Here is a 21,197-nt window from a genome sequence, read left to right as displayed (position 1 = left end):
ACCCATAAAAAAAAAAATAAAAAAAAAAAATTTATTTATACCATGATCAGCTGAAACATATGTTGAAGCTATTTATTCCGAACTGATTGAGTTAATAAATCACGCTTTAATCTGTTCCACTGTACATTCATTATGCGTGTGTGTTTCATTTAAACAAACAAATTACTCAGTGCTTGTATTCAAAACCAAATCTGTACAGTATTGTCTCTCTCCCACTCTCTCTCCCACTCTCTCTCTCTCTCTCTCTCTCTCTCTCTCTCTTTCTCTCACAGTAACGTGTGCCAGAAGCGTTCCTGCTTACTTAGCTGAGTGTCTGTATCATGCTATGAAGGTAGGAGTCTGGCTTTATTCTAAATATTCCTTTATACCTGAGATTCAATAACATTGTTACTGTAAGTTTATTGTACCAGGCGCTAAAATGTTTGAGATTTGCAGGTGTTTGTACGTGTAGTTTCAGCAGCTGAGGGACTGCGGGGATTAATGCAGTATAGAATTTCTGTGCATTTACTGAATACTGAATCTGTTTTTGGAGGAATAATAAATTAGGAAAGCTTGAAAGATGGACTGTTAAGTTTAGATGGAACATTTGATGTTCATTTGGGATGCACTCTCTATGACTGATGTGAAGATTTAGCTACCAAAAAAAAAAAAATATATATATACATATATATTTATAGCCAATAGTAGTATAGTCTTTAAAACACTATTATAACTTTACTTAAAAATTAAAATGCAATTTTGTTTACTTATAATGGCCAAATTTGTTCAGACGTCTATCTTTAGAATGGCTAAACTTCTAAGGAAGCTCAATATTATCCATTTTTTTTCTGGCAATATCATTATATTAGTCAGTCACTATCACTGACACTTCAGTCACTATTACTACTTCCTGGGCCATATTCAGAGTTTATGAGGTGGAAAAAAGCTCGATTCTGACTTTTGACTTTAAGCCCATCTGAAATTTTAACATTATACCCAACATGTGTGTTTTGAACATCGAAGTAGGCAACATCATCTCTCAAGAAAATTATTTATAGAATATTTCGCATAAGATGCCAAACAAGTGAGGATGTGCAGGATAAAGGCTGATTGAATACGATTTAAATGCAACTATATATGTGGTGATAGTGTAATAATTATAGCCATATACTAAACTTCTCGATGTTCTAAATGCTTGCTTACCTTCTCATTCATATCAAGAAAAAAAAGTAACACAAATTATTTTCTCTGCTCATCGAAAAACTTTCGAAAAATCTTATCTTGTGCTCTTCTACTCCAAAATAATCCAGTAACCTCGGAAAACTGGACGGAAGTGGTTTTATATTTACACTTAAATAAGTAACTCTCTCAGTGCAAGACTCTGAATACGGCCCTATGAGGTGTATAGCTACATACATACATGGGTGCTGTCTGTGGTGCTGAAATTTATGTTTCTTTGGCACAAGTGTACTTAATTATATTTGGATGCTCTTTCGCTCTCTCTCTCTCTCTCTCTCAATCTCTCTCTCTCTCTCACACGCTCTCTCTCGCGCTCTCACTCTCTTTTGCGCTCTCTCTCGCTTTCTCTCTCGCTTTCTCTCTCTCTCTCTCTCCCTCTCTCTCTCTCGCGCTCTCTCTCGCGCTCTCTCTCGCTTTCTCTCTCTCTCTCTCTCCCTCTCTCTCTCTCGCGCTCTCTCTCGCGCTCTCTCTCGCGCTCTCTCTCGCGCTCTCTCTCGCGCTCTCTCACTCTCTTTTGCGCTTTCTCTCTCTCTCTCTCTCTCTCCCTCTCTCTCTCTCTCTCGCTTTCTCTCTCTCTCTCTCTCTCTCTCTCTCTCTCTCTCTCTCTCTTCCCTATCTGACTGTTAACCCAATCTGATTCGGACTGATATTACTACTTTTGGTTTTCTGTTTGGCCTCATGTGGTGAGGGGGTGTGAAGGAAGGTGGCCCAGTGAAAATCCTGCCTTCTGCCAAAAAACTGTGTGGTAACTTGCTTCCTATTTGATTCCAAATAGATACCTAAGGAAAGGAAATGTGTATATATTGTTGATATTTCAACATATATATATATGTATACATCCGCTATAGTGTGTATAAATGTTCAAAGCATTTTGCTGATGCAAATCAGCCTTCTCCACAGGGCGTGGGGACTGACGATAAAACCCTGATTGAGATCATGGTGTCTCGCAGCGAAATCGACATGCTGGATATACGTGCCGAGTTCAGGAAGATGTTTGCCACTTCTCTGTACAAAATGATTAAGGTTTGTCATATTTCATATTGAGGTCATATTGTTTCAGTTACTGAACACTGATGCTTTATATCTCTATCCTCTCATCCTCTTATTACTTTTTTTTACAGGGCGATACCTCTGGCGATTATTCCAAAACCCTGCTCATCTTGTGCGGCGGCGATGACGCCTAAATCCGCTCCTGGACCTTACAAGCAATTTTCACACTTCGTAACACATTGGCAGAAATATTTAATCTTTGTTGATGTTACTAATAGCTAATAGAACATTGATCGTTCACAATAATGAAGGCAGGCTTAATATCCAGGGTTTTTTCTTATTGTATGCTATTTTATGCTTGTAACTGTGTTGTGGTCCAAAAGCAAAGAAAGTAAAAAGAAATAAAGCAGGTCTCAGTAACAGTGCTGCAAAAAATAAAGCTGAAACCAGTGAATAATATTGCCATATGATTTATACTACATTATGGGCATTTTTTAAATGGGATTGATTGAGAAAACATGACATTCAGATGTTTTAGGCTTGGGTGGAATAAACTACTGCTGACTGAGAGGAATTTTGGATTGACACTTCTCAATAATAATAATAATAATAATAATAATAATAATAATAATTTATGTTTTATGAAAAATGTTTCACTTTATGGCTTGGATGACTGATAGAAATAATTAGGAATTTTCAAAAAAAATAACATTGTTAATATCAGCAATAAGGTATATAATATCATACCTTAGTAATTGCTGCTTGTGTACATTATTATTATTATTATTATTATTATTATTATTATGTTACAGTATGCAAGAAGAGTATTTCCTGAAGATATAGGAATGACTGAATGAATAAATTAATTTGTGGAAATTTGCCATGTTTGGCACCCACCATGACGGTCTAATAACTCGGATGATCCACAATAGTAATGAAGGGATTTTGTTAAAAAAATCAAAGCCAAATGAGCTTGATATTGAGAAATGAACCTAGCAGAGATGTGAGATGGGGAGGAATTCAGTGTGGCAAGCATTAGATTCTACAAAATTCTACAAAAAGTCAAACATGTTATGACCTTCTGTTTTATGGTCTGCGTGTCATTACACCAGAAGATGGCATGAGAGAGTCCAAGACGTTTTTGTAGAATCAACCACTGATTCAAGTGCGCACCAGTTCCAGTGCAACTAAATTCACACCACCTCCTACAGCTAGTCTGAGGATCGGCACCGTACTGCGCTCCCTGTTCAGGGTCACCACTGGAACCCCGACTTGCACCTCAGACCTCCTCACACTTAAAACATCAGCATCTGATCACATATCCCCCCTACCCACACTTTCCCAGAAGAGTGGAGCTTATTAAAACAGCAAAGAGGAACTAATTCTGTGTTAATGCCCGTTGGTTTGGAATGAGGAACTGTGTACAATCGTCAGGTATCCAAATATAGTTTACAGAGTAAAAACAACATGTATTACACAGCACCTCAAGGTCATGGTAAATCCAAAATCTGGGAGCTTGAGCATGAGGTGGGATGAGACACCATTTCTTAGCTTGCCAGAAAACTTTCCTGGGATTGTGGTTGATTAGAAGTGTGCACAGGAACACAACAAAACTTTTTTCATGTTAGCATGCTGGATAAACAAAAACAAGATCAATTAACACAGTAATTGCCTGGTTATAATTTTGGAAACTTAACAAAACTAATATCTCTAAGTGGTGGGTTGAAAGGAAAAAGAAAACAGCACATAGGTTCTTCTGAGGCTATTGTGAATTGGAGCAATGAGGAAATGTTACACACAGAGCTGGCATTTCTACCTCTGAATTTTTGTCTTTTCAGCATTTTACCATATTCTTGGAGGCGTAATCATTCATTCATTCATTCATCTTCTACCGCTTATCCGAACTACCTCGGGTCACGGGGAGCCTGTGCCTATCTCAGGCGTCTCAGGCGTCAGCAGGATACACCCTGGACGGAGTGCCAACCCATCGCAGGGCACACACACACTCTCATTCACTCACGCAATCACACACTAGGGACAATTTTCCAGAGATGCCAATCAACCTACCATGCATGTCTTTGGACCGGGGGAGGAAACCGGAGTACCCGGAGGAAACCCCCGAGGCACGGGGAGAACATGCAAACTCCACACACACAAGGTGGAGGCGGGAATCGAACCCCGACCCTGGAGGTGTGAGGCGAACGTGCTAACCACTAAGCCACCGTGCCCCCCAGGCGTAATCATATTTAATTTTAAAAACTTATGGTATGTGCCACACCACCTTTGGATTTGAACCAGGGAGAGTGGATGGCACTGTTGATGGCAATGCTACCACCACCATGTAACACTGTACCCTACTAAACAGAGTCAAATAATAGGCTAGTACAAATTCAGATTATTATATAACAGTACAAACAATTTTTTTCAGTACCGCCTACACATGATACCAAGCATCCTCAACGTACACTTTATCCAATCGGGAAATGTTTCACAGAAGATGGTTTGTAGTGACATTTAGCCATGACCACCATGTTGATGAATAATAAAGCTATGCATCATTTTTTACTACTCGTATGACTACGCTAAAACAAAACTGTCCAAACAAACGTGGGCTTCAGAAAACAGATTCAGATCTTATGACATGCATCGCACGTAGGAGCGAGAAGCTCAGCTTGCATGGACCTGTCTGGAAAACAAGAAGATCAGCTAGAGAGAATGCATTTTCTATCAAGGAACAGAAGACTACTGTATCAAACGTCTATGGCTATGTTTGTCAAAGTTTATGAACAATTGACGTTCCGAAGAATATTTAAACCTAAAATGAAACAAATGAAAAGACTTGGTGGCATGTATGAAATATAAAATAATGAGCTTTATTAATCATATTGCTAATTAATTTAATGCTACTCAGTTTACCACATTCCCATGAACATTAAATATCAACTATGTATTTTAGTATCTATTTAGTATTAGTGTCTATTTTACAGTTTAACCCTTTAACCAGTACACTAGTGTTCGACTTATGGGACATTTTCAATTAGATTGATTTTTCCTGTGATGAAAACCTTACATAAAATTTTAGTGGTAATTTTAGATGCTTATGAACAAGACCTTCGGGCATCTTAAAGAGCAGAAATGGGTTTGATATCAGCAGTTTATTTAAGATTTATTGGCTTTGGAATACTAGACAAAAACCGGAATAAAACAATGCTGAACATGGACAGGAAAACATTTGGGCTCTGGTAAAAAAAATGATCTTAACTATTTCTTAAATATCGGATGATTATAGATGCTGTCATATTTTGCAACATTTGTTATGGCCTGAGAATTTATGGCCCCACACATGAATGTTTTTAGAACATTCTAGAAGGTTCTTCTGACCTAGTTCCATGAGGATATATAGATAAGTACCCCTCAGCAAGTATTTAGAACAATGGGGTAGATGTTTGAGCATTAAGTGTGGGTGGGGTGCAAGAGTGGGCTTGACCAATCAGAGTGTTGTGCTTAAGGGGTGGGAACGTCATGCCATCTCAAGCCACACACGACAGAAAACTGTAGCTGAAACACCCGAAAACAATTCACATGGCATGTGGTAGTGGGTGTGTGTATGGGGAGATTCCCGCCATGTTTAATTCTATCTGTAAAGGTAATCAAAACAATTTTGAGTCCATGTTGCTTGTCATCTCATGTGTGAGCGTGTGGAAGTTGTGAAAGTCAAACGTGGGTTTGTCAATGGACTAATCTCTTTTAAAGGTCCACTATTGTCACAATGGTTTCATGGGAACATACCAAGCAAATATTACCTTTAGTATTGCAGGTGTGAGTAAGTCAGAGGAATTTGTTAGTGTGTGTGTGTGTGTGTGTGTGTGTGTGTGTGTGTGTGCACTCCCCTTCCTAGAAGTTCTGCCTTTGATCTTTTGTCTGGAAGTCCATGTGGAGATTGGCGCATGTACAAACACGATCCCGAATGACTTAGAGACTGGTTAGAGACACACACAAACACGTGCGTGCTATGGTATCATATAGAAGTGCATGGATTAACATATAGGAAATACTACTAAACCCGGCACTATATAATATACAATATCTAAGTAGTTAAGGCTCTGGGTTGGTGGTCATAAGGTCAGGGTTCAAGCCCCAGGACCACCAAGTGGTCACTGTTGTGCCTTTGAGCAAGGCCCTTAACCCTCCTTGCTGCAGGGGGCTGCATCATAGCTGCCTCTGTGCCCTGACTGCTCAACCTCTTAAGCTGGGATATGTGAAGAAAAGCATTCCATTGTGCTGTAATGTGAGTGGCTGTTATTATGAAGTCTCCTTCTTTCAACACATACAAGTTAGAGCTTTTATTAATTGTCAGAGCATACGCTGACTGAATTGGTCTATATTCACTATATGCATGGAGTTTTGCTTGGGTGCACATAGGTTTCCGGTGGATTCTCAAGTTACCTGTCTGTACAATGCTATAGTGTCCATAGGTGTGAAGGAGTGTGTCTTAAAGTGCCATGACTGGAATGCAAAGCACTCTGTGTAGTTACTACAAAATATCTAGGGTGGAGTTTGTTTGAAGTTAGCACAATGCCATCAATCCTGAGCTCGAGTCCTGAGCTCCTGTCTGTATCTAATTTCACAGGTTTCCCACATGTTCCTGTGAAATTTCTTTAGGTTCTCCAGTTTCCTCCTACTTCCCTAAAAACATGGAGGTACAGTTTATGGATTAGCTGAGATAAACTGCCCCATGATGTAAACGAGCATGTGAATAAGATGCCCTTTACTGGCCAAGTCCTGTAGTGAAAAATAGTCCTGAATGATCACAGGACAGTCTTTATGATTAGTTCTGCACAAATCTACAATGTCCAGATGAGAAATCTTTAGCATATATATGCAGGACCATGGGGAAACATCATACAAGAAATACACACAGACTGCACTGTTTTTTTTTATTTTTAAAAAAAAAAAAAAGCATTACATCCTGCTACAGTCATAAACCCAAATAAAGGAGGACTAAAAGTTAATTTTCTCTTTAAAAATGAATTTTACATCTGGGTTTTGGTCATGTCATACATATAAAAAGTGCAAGTGACCTGCACCTGATGGATCAGAGCTGCACGTGAGTGCTAACCTTTGACAAAGGTGTGTGTGTGTGCTCAATATGCTCACACACACACAAACACACAGTGTTTGATGAACACTTTGCTTATCGCCTCCTCGTGTTAGTGAAGGCGGATAACAGATTCGTATCAGAAGGCTCTATTTGACCAAACACAAGGAAGTTTCTGTGTTTTTTTACATGAATGTGTGGTATTAATTTATTCATTAATTCAGTTCAGTTCTGTTCCTATTATCTTTATTATCTATGCCATCAGTGGAATGTTGTTTTTGTGCCAAAAAAAAAGAAAAGACGTCACACAAGAAAACGATTCAGGTTTTGTTTTATTGAAGGACTCAAAAAGGTCAAATCCAGTTATAGGAAAAAGATAAATGAAACAATATATAAACTTAAACCAAACTCTTTTGTTTATTTATTATTTATGTTTTTAGATAAAAGCCATAGTTTTGTTTCATAGAAAAATCTGTTTACTTCATGGAGAATAAAAAAATAAAATAAAATAATAAAAAAAACGTCCACAAAAGATCAGCATGGTCAGATATTCATTGTAGGTACCTATATTTGGTCCCCAACAATACATACACACACACACACACACACACACACACTCACTCACACACATACACACCGTCACACACTCACTCACACATACACACAGTCACACACTCACTCACACATACACACAGTCACACATACACACAGTCACTCACTCGCTCACACATACACACCATTACACACACACTCACACACCGTCACACACTCACTCACACATACACACCGTCACACACTCACTCACACATACACACCGTCACACACTCACTCCCACATACACACCGTCACACACTCACTCACACACACACACACACAGTCACACATTCACTCACACACACACACACCGTCACACATTCACTCACACACACCGTCACACACTCACTCACACACACACACAGTCACACATTCACTCACACATACACACCGTCACACACTCACTCACACACACACACCGTCACACACTCACTCACACATACACACCGTCACACACTCACTCACACATACACACCGTCTCACACACACACACAGTCACACATTCACTCACACATACACACACTCACACATACACGTTGCTATAACTATACCAAATCTAACCACAACCTTATCCTAAGTAACTTTTTTATTTATTTATTTTTTGTATAAAAGCTGTAGTTCTTTAAAAAAAAAAAAAAGTTAAATATGTTGCTCAGAGGGCCATTCGGCACTAAACAGATGTGATGTTTAAACACACGTGATGTGGACACTCAGCAGTCTCTACTCTGGACCATATGGAATAGAAAGTTGCAGAAATTCGCCCAGTCGCTTCCGCACTTTTCCTGCGCGAGCTGTCGGTGATCGGCGCGTCGCGTGCACTCCGTCGTGCTCGCGTCCTCCGACAATCCACTTCTCACCGCCGGCGTCGTCGTGGCGATTTCCTTTATTGCGCTAACGAGCTTGAAGTGAGCGCCCTTGGGCCCGTTTTTGCACGTGCGCGCTTTGACGGTCCCGCGAGCGTCCCTGCACAGGTGCTGCTTCTGCTGCTGGAGTGCGCGAGACATCTGTTTCCAAAAGGCGTTGGGTTTGGTGATGAAGGAGGGGCAGAGCGCGGGCTCGCCGGTGTACTCGCACGTGACACTCACAGGATTCCCCTGGTTCACCCCAACGCACGTGACTTTCAGCGTGTACTGTTTATCTCCGCTCGCTGTCCACGTGCATCGCGCTTTGGCGTGTCCGGTGAATTTCCCCTTGATGACGACTCCGTGCTCTGTTCCATCTTGATTCCTTCCTTTGCCTTTTCCACGACAGGACGAGTCTCTGGGCGCGAGCCAGGCGAGCAGCAGAAACATCGCCAGGTTTCCGTAGAGTCGCATCGTTTCTCCGGTAATTCTGATGCACTAACACTAAAGGTGATGCACGTAGCGGTTGGTGAAGCCGTTACCGCGCACGAGACCTGTTATATAGTCCCGTGACACACCCAGGTACCGCGCCACCGTTCATGACGTCACTACGGGGGCGAAAAGATCACGCGATCGCGCTCCAGTCAGGCTGCAGTTCAATGAAACTTCTCCACTACAAACATCATCATCAGACATGTTTAAGGAGCTGTATGAGGTTTGATATCGCCTCCATCGCATGTGGAAGAAAGCAAAGCTTAAAAAATAATAGGGGTTTTTTATTTATCTGAAAATAATTGTATTTATCTGACATTTAAAGCCAAAACCACTTGTTCGGGGTCATGGAAAAGGTCAGTAAGGACATTTAGAAATGACTGCTGTATTGTAGTCGTTATTAAAATGTCCCAGTGTGTACTGTACAGTTTAAACTATGTGTGAGAAAGAGAGAGAAGAAAGAGAAAATCTCTTGTTCTTCTAGCTTTTCTGATGAGAAAGAGAGAAAGAGAGGGAGGGAGAGAAAGGGGGAGGAGAGAGAGGTGAAGAGAGAGGAAAGGAGAGAGATTGAGAGGGTGGAGGTAGTGAGAGAGGGGGAGAGAGAAAGAGAGAGAGAGAGAGAGAGAGAGAGAGAGAGAGAGAGAGAGAGAATCTCTTGTTCTTCCTGCTTTTCTGATGAGAGAGACAGAAAGAGAGAGAGACAGAGAGAGAGAGAGGGGTAGAGGGAAAGGGGGGGGGGGTGAGAGAGCAAGAGAGAGAGAGAGAGAATGAATGAATGAATGAATGTCCTCTGTGTGTTTAAACTCCTCCCATCATTCAAACAATCTACCTACCAAACTAAACTGGGACACTTACACATCACACACTCATGTTTGTAAAGCATTAACCTGATCCAGGTATATTATGACTTTGAGGATGGGAACAAAATCCACACTGTTAAACAATCACTGTATGTAACCAGTTTAATGTAACCAGGTCACTTAGCTATACTGAATTCATTTACATATGCAAATCTACCCAAAGTCTTAACTAAAAGTGCAATGACGATGTCTTAGTTTACTAAAAGTGTCAAAGGAAACGTATAAGAGCGACAGAAACAAAGATTAAAGACCTTAAAGTCAAAGCTCAATCATTTTAGTGATAATAAATTAACTCACTTTCTTTTAGCAAAGCACCAAGGACACTGGGGAAGCTCTTCGCTTTGATACTTAGCTTTATAATAACTGATGATTAGAGAGAGAGAGAGAGAGAGACAGAGAGAATCTCTTGTTCTTCCAGCTTTTCTGATGAGAGAGAGAGGTGGGGAAGAGAGAGAGAGAGGGAAAGAGAGAGAGAGAGAGCGGGAAAGAGAGGGAGAGAGAGAGAGAGGGAGAGCGAGAGAGAGAGAGAGAGGGGGAAAGAGAGCAGGAAAGAGAGAGGGAGAGAGAGAGAGAGGGAAAGAGAGAGGGAGAGGGAGAGAGAGAGAGAGGGAAAGAGAGAGGGAGAGAGAGAGAGGGGGAAAGAGAGAGAGAGAGAGAGCGGGAAAGAGAGGGAGTGAGAGAGAGAGAGGGAGAGAGAGAAAGAGAGAATCTCTTGTTCTAGCTTTTCTGATGAGAGAGAGAGGTGGGGAAGAGAGAGAGAGAGAGAGAGAGAGAGAGAAAGGGAGGGAGAGAGAGAGGGAAAGAGAGAGGGAGAGAGAGAGAGAGAGAGAGAGAGAGAGAGGGGGAAAGAGAGAGGGGGAAAGAGAGCAGGAAAGAGAGAGGGAGAGAGAGAGAGAGGGAAAGAGAGAGGGAAAGAGAGAGAGAGAGAGAGAGAGAGAGAGAGAGAGGGAGAGAGAGAGAGGAAAGAGGGAGAGAGAGAGAGAGAGAAAGAGAGATAAAGTATAGATTTGTTAGAGGTTTTGATCGACTCCTTAAAGCTGTCTGATTTGAAGTAAAAAAAAAAAAGTGAAAAATAAGTAACTAAGTAATTGTACTTTGTTACTTCTCCCCTGTGTGTGTGTGTGTGTGTGTGTGTGTGTGTGTGTGTGTGTGTGTGTGTGTGCAAAGACCCCCCATTAAATTTTTTTTATCTAAGTGACACTGATAGTTTTAACGCTTTAAAACCCCTCCACTGGGTGTGTTTTACATCTCCTAAAGATAAAACGAAGGCTAATATTTTTATTACTTTACCTGAGATCGGTTTCTCTTGACCATGTAACGTCAGGGTGGTAAAAAAATCCATCCTGTCCTTTGAGCCACAAAGCCTCATATTTAGTCATTTGCTGTCAAGGTTCACATTCTTCATCTGGGCCAAATATCCCACTTTTCCTCACATGTGGGATGTTAAGGACCTTCTGTTCAGGTGCCCAGCAGTGGTAGCTTAGTGGACCTGGGATTAAAACTCACAACCTTCCGATCAATGGTCCAGCACCTTTAACCACTAAGCTCTGAGCTTCCTCAGAAAATATAATCTGCTCATTTGCTTGTTGTATACAGCATCCGTGTTGGTCATCCAATCCAGTCTGTCCTGCCTATCCAATAAAGTTATCCTGTAGTCCCTTTACTCCAACGTCCATCCGTCTTGTATCTCCGGTATCAGAACTTTTTCCATGACCTCTAGACTGGACTATTGTATTGTATTGCATTACTAGATGGTTGTCCTTCATCTTCAATAAACAAGCTACAGTTTGTCCAAAATGCAGCTGAAAGAGTTCTTACCAGGTCAAGAAAATATCATCATATACCCTTATTTTATCATCCCTTCATTGGCAATCAGTTATGTTTACAATCAGTTACATACACAGTTGTAATGGGCAACAATCAATCACGCTCTTTGAGATATTCAGACTTCAGGTAGTTCCCAGAAAATCATAGTCCAATAAAGGCAGTAGAGCTTTTTACTATTTAGTCATCTACTATAGCCCAAGGTTATTTCCAGTAACCTTGGGCTTCAGTAGATCTCCAGTACATCAGCATATCGTCGATGTCGGGCGGAAACCTCGTATGTCCAAATTTGGTCAATTTCATATTTTTTCACATATCGATGCTATTGGTCAGTCCCCACGTGGGTCTGTTATTTTTACAAGTTATTAACCAATCTAAAGTCTTGAAAATAGCTTGAGCGCAAATCTCATAACTCCATTGGACACTTCAACTGTCCACCTCTTTCTCACTCCGAGGGAGAGCTTCACGGCATATTTCTCCTCAAGAAGAGTCGCAAAGAAACAACACGTCTTCTGAGGTAAATGTCTTCAAAACACTGGGCTCAAAGAAAAAGAAATCTTGACCCCCGCTAGTTCTGGTGCTTGTCTGAGGACAGGAATTTAGTGCAAGACAATCCACTGTAATGTGGACTAAATCCTGTGCACTGCAAATAAGGTACGGCGTTTTTTTAATTTCCTGAAAAATAACGGTTTTGGAGATACGAGGATTCCGCCCGACAGCGACGATATAATCTAATGCTTAGTAATATTATGAACATCAGCTACGCTAGTTTCTCTCCACTTGCTTCTCTTTTTCTGCCCATCCCAAGACAACCAGAGATTGTGCCAGCTCCAGTTGTGTTCCGCTTCATGAAGATTTTGCACATTGGAAGAGAAGATACCAACCCCATAATCATTTATAATCGCACTTTCTGGTGTCACCCAAATGAGGATGGGTTCCCCATTGTGTCTGGTTCTTCTCAAGGTGCCTTCCTTATACCGTGTCAGCGAGCCATACAGTACCATGCAACAGTCACCTCAGTCTTGCTCATTAGGGATACAAAGAACTTTAAATACAAATCTAATATTAATCTTAGAAATGTTGTTCTATAAAGCTGCTTTGAGACGATGTTCATTGGTAAAAGCGTTATATGAATAAAATGGAAGTGAATGGAATCAAATTTCCACACTGCTCCGGTGGCAGTTTATATCGCAGTGTGTCTCAACTCACTAGAATTACTGGAACAGTCAGTTTGTATGTATCTGATATCTGACTTACTCTGTCAAACTGAGAGATCAGTTCGTAACACTCAGACCTCAAGAGGGTTGTTGATCAGAGGATCAGGATTCAAGCCCCAACACTGCCAAGCTGCCACTGTTGTGCCCTTGAGCAAGGCACCTAGCCCTCAATGCTCCAGGGGTGCTGTATCATGGCTGACCATGTGCTCTGACCCAACCATTGGAATATCCAAAGAAAGAATTTTAAGGTGCTGTAATGTCTATGTGACAAAATAAAGGCTTATTATTATTAGCCACAATTATCCAATCCAAACACAGATCAAGGACATGTTCAGTAAGAACAAATCCTTGGGGCACAATCACAATGTAGTCACAATCATTTACAGAGGAACAGAACCAGAGAATTCTGGTCAGAGTGAACACGTCTAAGAACTCACACTGAAGAAGATCAACCAATAAGGCTTCACGTCATATATGGAAACTGGCAAAACTTAGAAGAGGGTGCCCTCTGGAGGTTTGGCAAAAAAATGTGATCAACTTTACTGATTTCATTCATGACGATGATCACATGAGATAACATTATCCTCATACCTACAGGTTTCACTGATTATGGTTAGATGCTTTAACGTGATGTCTGAAGATTGTTCCTGTCACACAGATGAACTGATATGAATATAATGAATTACATTTTTATTTGGTTTTATTCTGTGGTCAGATCTGCTTATGTTTGCATTAGTTATGTCATTATGTCAAAAACATGGATTCATGACACCTTGAAAAAAAAAAAATAAAGCTCAAAAGTCACATACAACACAATGAAAATGTAGTGTAGATTTATTACAAAAATTTACATCAGAAACAGTTTTTTTCCCAATATAATGAAGTATTTATTTATTTATTAGAGATTCAGGACTATTTTACTGCAGATATATAAACAGGTGTTGATCTCATATATCGGAGCAATACAGCAACTTCTGCTTCGTCTTCATTTGCTTTTTTGCTTGTCATTTTATTGCAATCTGCAGCCAATTTGGATTCAAACGTCTCGTGTATCTAGATGAACAAGAGGAAAAGAGAATGCAACAGTTTTTATTATAAATTTATTATTTTAATATTATAATTTCATTTATTCATCTATTGATCTACCCTAGGGCTGTGGTGAACCCAGGGCATTTCACACACACACACACACACACACACACACACACACACACACACACACACACACACACACACACACACACACACGCACACGTTCAGAGAAACAGCTAACGGGAGAAAACAGAAAACCAAACTCATAGTTTGTACAACCCTGAGCCAGTCCTTGGACCCTTGGATCCTTGGACCCTGGAGCTGTGAGGTAGCAACAAATCCTGTACCCAGCAAAACCTGTACCACCCTAGTGTTATATCAGTTCTGAAGAATTTCAGTTAATATCAGTTCCTAATATGGGTAAAACCTCTGTAAAGTCCATGTCAGCCTCTAACTAATATATATCAGTTTAAATGGTATTTTCCAATATAAAAGCATCTATGTGTAAAATAATTAAATAAGTCCATTCCACTCCAGTACATAGTTCAGTGGACTATGCATTGCTGACATGCTAGATCGAAGAGTATATTAGTATTTTGGAGACACCCACTAATGGCTACCGACAAAGAAATAGAAATTATTACTTGAATCTCCAGGAACAGGGGAATAAGGAGACTCACTGATAAATCATATGATTACTAGGAACAGAAAACCTTACTGATGACTTTCATAGATAGAGAAGAGACACTGACAAGAAAACTATCAGTTAATAGGTTACAGGAAAAATAGAATATGTACATAACATTTTAAAAAAATTATATTTGAATCATTAATCAACAGGATTATATAACGGCATGTTTCTTACTTGTGTATGAAAGTTCTTCATCACTGGAACCAGTTGATGACGTAGGAACAGATTCCCTGTACAATCTCCCAACAGTGCTCCTCTGCCACTTTGTCTGCCCAGTTCTTTGGTGTCTCTGTTGGGCTCTGTGTGGTGGTTTTAACAGGTTTCTGAGGCTGAATAGGTTTGAGAGCTGGATTCTTAACCACTTTGGAGCCATCTTTTGGTTTAGATGCATGTCCAGCCTTACCAGGCTGTTGCTGTTTCTGAATTTTGGGCCAGGATGCGTGGAATACCATCTGTGCTTCATCTGCTGCAGAGCGGCACATGTGGGGTTTATATGCGCGGAGGCCCTGGCAGGAATTCTGTAATTTACGCATCTCCCACATGATCTGGGTGAAATAGTGCGTTGAGTTGTTGCTGTAGGCCCGGCACAGGTTTGGCTTGCCCAAAAAATCGCACCAATATGATTTGCCCTTGGTTTTACAGGAAACACGCAGTTTTGTAGAGTTCCGGTGGCTCGATACAACCATTACACAATCATCTTTGGCTTTGTTGCTGAAGCGGATCGCTTCGGTCCTTCTAGCTCCGTCAATGCCAGTGATTTCACCCTGATTCCTACTCTGAGCCTGAGCAATTGTGGCCCAAACACAGCCGGCCAGCAGGAGAGCAACTTGGAGCGTGGCTCTCATGATGAGTGGCAGTCTGGATACAGTTCCAGTCAGAAGTGTAGAAAGGAAAGAGCATACACTCTGAAGAAAGTACTGGAAATGCAAGCACCGTTTATAAGCACTTTACTTACAAAGACGCCTTTGAGTCATGTGGAGTTTGGACCGCTGCCCTCACCTCAGCTTGCAAGAGCTGATTGTTGAATGCAGTCTGGTTTGGTGTGTGCCAGGATGTGTGTATTAAATGACGTTGGGCTGCTGAGAAAATGTTTTAGTTCCTTGTGTCACTGTTTGAAAGGGGTGTGGTGTAGTTGCATGCACACACAAACCATCAATGGTCTTTCATAACAAATTATTTAATCAATCACACAGGTGAACCATTGGGTTAGATGAATGACTGAGAAGCTGAGAAAGAGGGGTTTTGAAGGACTAAAAATAGTGTAATTAGCTTGTGAATAGTTGCATGAATATACGTATGTATTTTGAACTGGCTGTATATGGAACTTTAGGAACTAGAACTTAAATACAGGGCCACAAACATTTGCTGTGGATGTTGTTGATAGATTACCTACCAGCAGGTACTCAGACCAAGGGAAGTCAATATAAAAGCACAACAAACTATCTAGAAGACAAAATAGCAGGCAATACTAGCTAGGTAACAAATAGCTAGAGAATAGAACACTCTCGCTAATATGGACAAAGCCAAATGGAGAAAAAAGAGAAACAAAATATAATAATTTGAATTATCTGACAAATATTTTTGAATAATGACTAGGAAAGATTATACAAGCTCATACATAAGTAGAATGACACCAAGAAGAAGTGTGATGTTGTGGAATGCGAACACAATGGTATATGGGTCTGGATGATCTGGTTGAACTAGCGTCCAGCTGCATGGGCATTTGCTTTGCATGATCTGGGTGCGGTTTTATGAACGCATTATAAAGTCCAGACAGTATTTGGACCTGGACCAGTTCAAGTTTTTCGTTAAGTAGCAAGATTCAAAGACAACATTTAGAAGATATACATCTAGCACTATTATCATTGCAATAATAATAATAATAATAATAATAATAATAATAATAATAATAATAATAATAGTAACCATGTCCAGCAACTAATATAAACAGAAGAGCAGACAACATGGAAACAAGGGAAAGACAATGTACGGGAAAAAAACAAATTAGTGTAGGAAATAGACCCTAATTGGGGTTAGCATGGTGTTAGCTATCCATGTCTGTAGGATCCAGATTTGCCGAAGCAAATCTTCTCGTGCGTGTCATTTCTCCTGCTGTTATTTATTTTGCCCAGGGTTATTGTTTTACCCTGAATCTGAGTGAATAAGACCTAAATGTAGTTATCTGTCAGAAGAACAGCTTGGCTTTCCTGATGCATAGAGCTTTGAATGATGTCCTTAACAGAAGCTTACAGAGCAGAGGGCACTTAGTTGAGGGCAGGGTTTATAAGCACCTTCTTTACAAAGAAGGCTTTGGGTTGAGTGGAAATTGAATCACATCGTCACTTCAAGAGCTGATTGTGAGAATCTTGAAAGGTATATCTGTGTATGCAGGACTTAATTTTAGACTTTTGGTTTTTGGTGTTTGCCAGTTTGACATCTGTGTGTATGAAGTTTGCCAAGATGACGCTTTAGACCAAAGGCCAAGGTCAAAAGCATCACTGTTGGCAAACCACCAACTAAAGGAAAATACAAACTTTCTTCATACTTTTAAAATATTTCACTTGAAGTATTTAAAGTTGTTCTTGTGGGTTGTGGTTGTCTGGCACCTTCCTAATTCACTTTATGTTGGTTTTTCCATTAATTTGTCAAGATGATACATTTGCTGAGAAGTCATGTATTTTGTGTATATTTATATTCTGTTTAAACAACTTATGAATGTGAAAATGTACCATAAACACGAAGGTCTAAATAGAAGTCATAGTCCAGGGAATTTTCAGTGAATTAAAGGTTTTATTTTCCCATTTACACAAACTCCATATGAAACTCCACAGATTTAATATATAAAGCTTAGAGATTTAGGTTGAGTTTAAGTCTCACCCTCAGATTTGCTGGTAAAATTTCCCTCCAAAATATTTAACTGCATATGTACATCAACATTTGATTGAAGCTTTTCGGAAGATGAAGTACAGTACAATTTAAGACCACAATTTCCAAATAAGAGAAAGAAATCAGAAAAATACAGTAATGCCACAGGAAATTAAGAAAAGAAAAAAAAATGTTAGCAATTTTATACAGTTGTAAACTGTTTAATGACAATTGTATACTAGGGCCAGTCAAACTTTAATGTAATAAACATTTTAGGCTTTACTTCAAATTACTATTTAAAAAAAAAAAAGAAAAACCTCAACATGCAAACATGTTTCTTTAAAACTAGGCAGAAATTCTGTTCATTGTTTGGTTATAATAAAATGAGCATTATAAATAAATTCAGAGGAAAACCTTTAAAAACACATTTTTATGCAAGGTTTATTTTAAACTTACATAATCTGTTATCAACCTTCAAACAGCTAGTTAATGTTTGGTTAAAAAAAAAAAACAACAACCAAAAAAAACAAAACAAAGCTTGGATTTCTTTCAAATATTAAACGTTATAACTCATGTTAAAATATGGCTGCCAAACATTTTTAGTTTAAAATAATCTTTAGTCCAAAATCGGTATAATTTAGGAAGCTGATTGACCATTGATTTAGTTGCCATATTGGCTCAAACTCATTCATGGAAAATGACAGTCTATTTTGTATAAAACTTATAAATAATTATGACGTTGCTTAAAATTCTTTGTAATTCTGTAATAATTTGTATATAACTAATAATTTATAAATAATTTATTAACAGAAATAATTTATAAAAAATTCTATAAAACCTCACAAAACTCCCAAAGAAGGGGTTTTCTTACAAGCACGCTGTTCTGCAAATCTATAAAACATAAGAAATATTTAAAAAGCGATTAAAATTACAGCAAGAAATTACAATTAATTAAACATCGAATCAAATATGAGTCACTGAATCAAATGACATAATATCTGGAATTATACTCATCCTTAAAATTGGCTTGCTGAGTAACCTTTGGATTGGAATAATCATACATCATGGCTTTCAACAAAGTATCAGAACCTGAACGAGTGTCACTGATGTTCGTTAATAACTTCATTAATAAATTGTCTTTTTACAGTCGACTTAAAAAAAAAAAATTGTTTAGGATGGAATACAGTGATAAAGACATCTATTAAAAAAAAAAACAATCAGAATCTCCTTCTGCATTATTTCTCTTACTCCTTCTAATCTTCACTTTTCTTTCTTTGGAATTAAGCCTAAGTCATTCCCTGATGAACAAAGAAAAAATATTAATTCGTGAGGAAAAAAAATAAAATGTCATGTAACTGGCAGGTGCACATGGTTTTCTTACATTGATGGACTGTTCAACTCCAGTTCTCTGTGCCGCTAAGAGAAATAAGAATAAGAGAAATCAGCATTCAGTCAACAGAAATCGAAAACTCTAATGAGATTTAGATTGAATAAAAATGGAATACTTCACCAAAAACAGGAAGGTCTTAATGGAACGTAAACATGCACTCATTGTCCACTTTAGTATGAACGGCTTTTGTATAACAACTGGTGCATTAGAATAATCCAGAAAATCTGCAGGCTCCTTGGCAAAAGTCAATATTATCGTACACTAGTTCCTTATTATGATGTTTGATATGAAGTGAAATATATTTGATAAAAACTGAAGCTCTCGGCGTCTATCTGCGTGCTCATCTACATACGCGTTACAATGTGCCTCCTGATTGGCTAATTGGATAAATGCATGAACAGGCTGGTGTACAGGTGTTCCTAAAAAAGTGGACAGCAAGTGTATGTGAAGTAGCGTCGATTACAACGAAGAAAAAAATACTTGAGATGTTTCAAATTTTTATTTGAAATTGAGGGCCATAGATGAACATGCACATAAAGTCGAAGTGAATTCAAAACTGCAATGAAAAGCAGAAAGGACTTCAACAGAGAATAAAGCTCAATAAATGTTAATATCGGCACAGCCAGAAATATTTGTAGCAGAAAAAAAGTGAGGGAAAATTAAGCGCTACTAGGACGATGTGATGGAATGTCATGGATTTGTTCACAGAAGTATGTGTTCAGTATTTTGCCTTACGTAAACACTGCCACCTAAATACTAATAGCATACAGTATGTAATTATGACCTGTTGATACAGTCCGAAAACAGAGACTCAATTCATGAATTCTTCTTATGCCTAGTTTTACTTTGCCTTCGCTAGGTTTGTTTATTATCATTTCCACACATCAATATACTAGTGACTTCATCTAGCTCCATGTCGGTTTACTCTCATTACCATATTTTCCAAAGGAGTTACAAACCCTTTTAGAGATCCAACTTGCCTCTCAGGACGACTCTCTATCTCTCTCTCTCTCTCTCATCTTTAACCAATTTGTCTCCCTTTCAATATTAACTTTCTACCTACCACCATCACCTCGATCATCCAGAAACTTGCCAGCTGTTAGACCTGAGCCTATGAGTCTAGACAGGGCACACTTTACTCCAGAAGGTTACATGAAGTGGCAAGTCAAGGGTTGGTCTACGTTTACTGTGGGGATTTTGGCAACATATCTAGTACATATCAGATGTCAATGATTAAGACCTTGTATGCTTTGTCCTAGTTATTCTAGTGAAACCTGGCTAGCCACCTCTTCTATAATTGCAGTGAACAAACATCCTTTGGGGCTTGGGGATGGACAAAGCCCCTATTCTAAAAATACCAGCTGCACATTATGAGATATTTAATGCTTTAGGATTGCAATGGTGGAAAGAAAAACAACTTAAATCTGGACCAGAAAGGAGAGGTAGCATAATCCACCAAGTACAATGAACATTCCCTCAAATTTATCACAGGTATCAGTGAGACTCCTGGCACTAAAAAGACCTCAGACCTGTCTGGGGTCTTCAGCAGAGTACCACAGAATGACTATAACCATAAAGCACAGTTATAAATGTGCTATATATTAATTAAAGAAAGGACAGATGGGTAGTACATCAATGAGCTCTTGAAGCAAGACTTCACCCAAACATTGAGTCCTATTGCATCTGCAGGATTCTTCTTTGTGGAGAAAAAGGTACATAGAACCTTAACTGTATTTGGAAAAGAGAGGAATGGAAGGACAGGGTACTATGAATATCTGGTTATGACATATGGTTAAGTCAATGCCAAACTGATGGTCCAACCTTTTGAGAGTTTTTGGAATATATCAATACTCTTCTGGTGTTTAGTTCATGGTTGACCATGTCTTTCACTGGAAATCTGGATATCTGGTCATGTCTACCTGCAAGAGCTATCATGAGACAAGCAGACTGGCTCATTAGAAAGGCACAGGAATACAAGCCTTTGTAGAGGTACTCTTGGTCAGTGTTCCACACACATTGTCCAGTTTGTCTCATCATGCATGTGAGCAACACTTTATTATCCTTCCCCACATGAATGCAACTGC

At 39.3% G+C, this 21,197-nt stretch overlaps 4 protein-coding genes across 5 annotated transcripts in view; 1 reads left to right on the top strand and 3 right to left on the bottom strand.

Annotated features, from left to right (window-relative positions):
* The window catches only part of anxa5b (annexin A5b), a 17,212-nt gene extending 14,547 nt beyond the window's left edge, over positions 1-2,665 (top strand). The window contains exons 11-13 of one of the 2 annotated variants that reach the window (XM_060864489.1): positions 273-331; positions 2,119-2,241; positions 2,340-2,665. In XM_060864489.1, coding sequence (XP_060720472.1) covers positions 273-331; positions 2,119-2,241; positions 2,340-2,402 — 245 coding nt within the window. In that variant the 3' untranslated portion in view covers positions 2,403-2,665. Of the gene's footprint in view, positions 1-272; positions 332-2,106; positions 2,242-2,339 lie in introns of both variants that reach the window. The other variant, XM_060864488.1, reaches the window with a different exon arrangement.
* Positions 2,666-7,620: 4,955 nt separating this feature from the next.
* Positions 7,621-9,288, bottom strand: fgfbp1b (fibroblast growth factor binding protein 1b). Its single transcript, XM_060892096.1, has one exon. It carries the CDS (start codon positions 9,214-9,216, stop codon positions 8,611-8,613), a length of 606 nt encoding a protein of 201 aa, XP_060748079.1. The 5' UTR covers positions 9,217-9,288; the 3' UTR covers positions 7,621-8,610.
* A 4,680-nt stretch (positions 9,289-13,968) lies between these two features.
* fgfbp2b (fibroblast growth factor binding protein 2b) lies at positions 13,969-15,895 on the bottom strand. The gene is made up of 2 exons (XM_060892085.1): positions 15,033-15,895; positions 13,969-14,188 (listed from the first exon to the last, which is right to left on the bottom strand). The coding sequence occupies exon 1, from the start codon at positions 15,701-15,703 to the stop codon at positions 15,053-15,055; it is 651 nt and encodes a 216-aa protein (XP_060748068.1). The 5' UTR covers positions 15,704-15,895; the 3' UTR covers positions 13,969-14,188; positions 15,033-15,052.
* Positions 15,896-17,742: 1,847 nt separating this feature from the next.
* The window catches only part of prom1b (prominin 1 b), a 52,646-nt gene continuing 49,191 nt past the window's right edge, over positions 17,743-21,197 (bottom strand). The window contains exons 25-26 of the mRNA XM_060892072.1: positions 19,105-19,139; positions 17,743-19,021 (exon numbers count right to left, since the gene is read on the bottom strand). Of these exons, the coding sequence (XP_060748055.1) occupies positions 19,118-19,139 (22 nt within the window). The 3' untranslated portion in view covers positions 17,743-19,021; positions 19,105-19,117. The remainder of the gene's footprint in view (positions 19,022-19,104; positions 19,140-21,197) is intronic.

This window comes from Tachysurus vachellii, chromosome 2 (assembly GCF_030014155.1).
Source record: "Tachysurus vachellii isolate PV-2020 chromosome 2, HZAU_Pvac_v1, whole genome shotgun sequence".
Taxonomy (NCBI): domain Eukaryota; kingdom Metazoa; phylum Chordata; class Actinopteri; order Siluriformes; family Bagridae; genus Tachysurus; species Tachysurus vachellii.
This window is presented reverse-complemented; position numbering and strand designations above follow the sequence as displayed.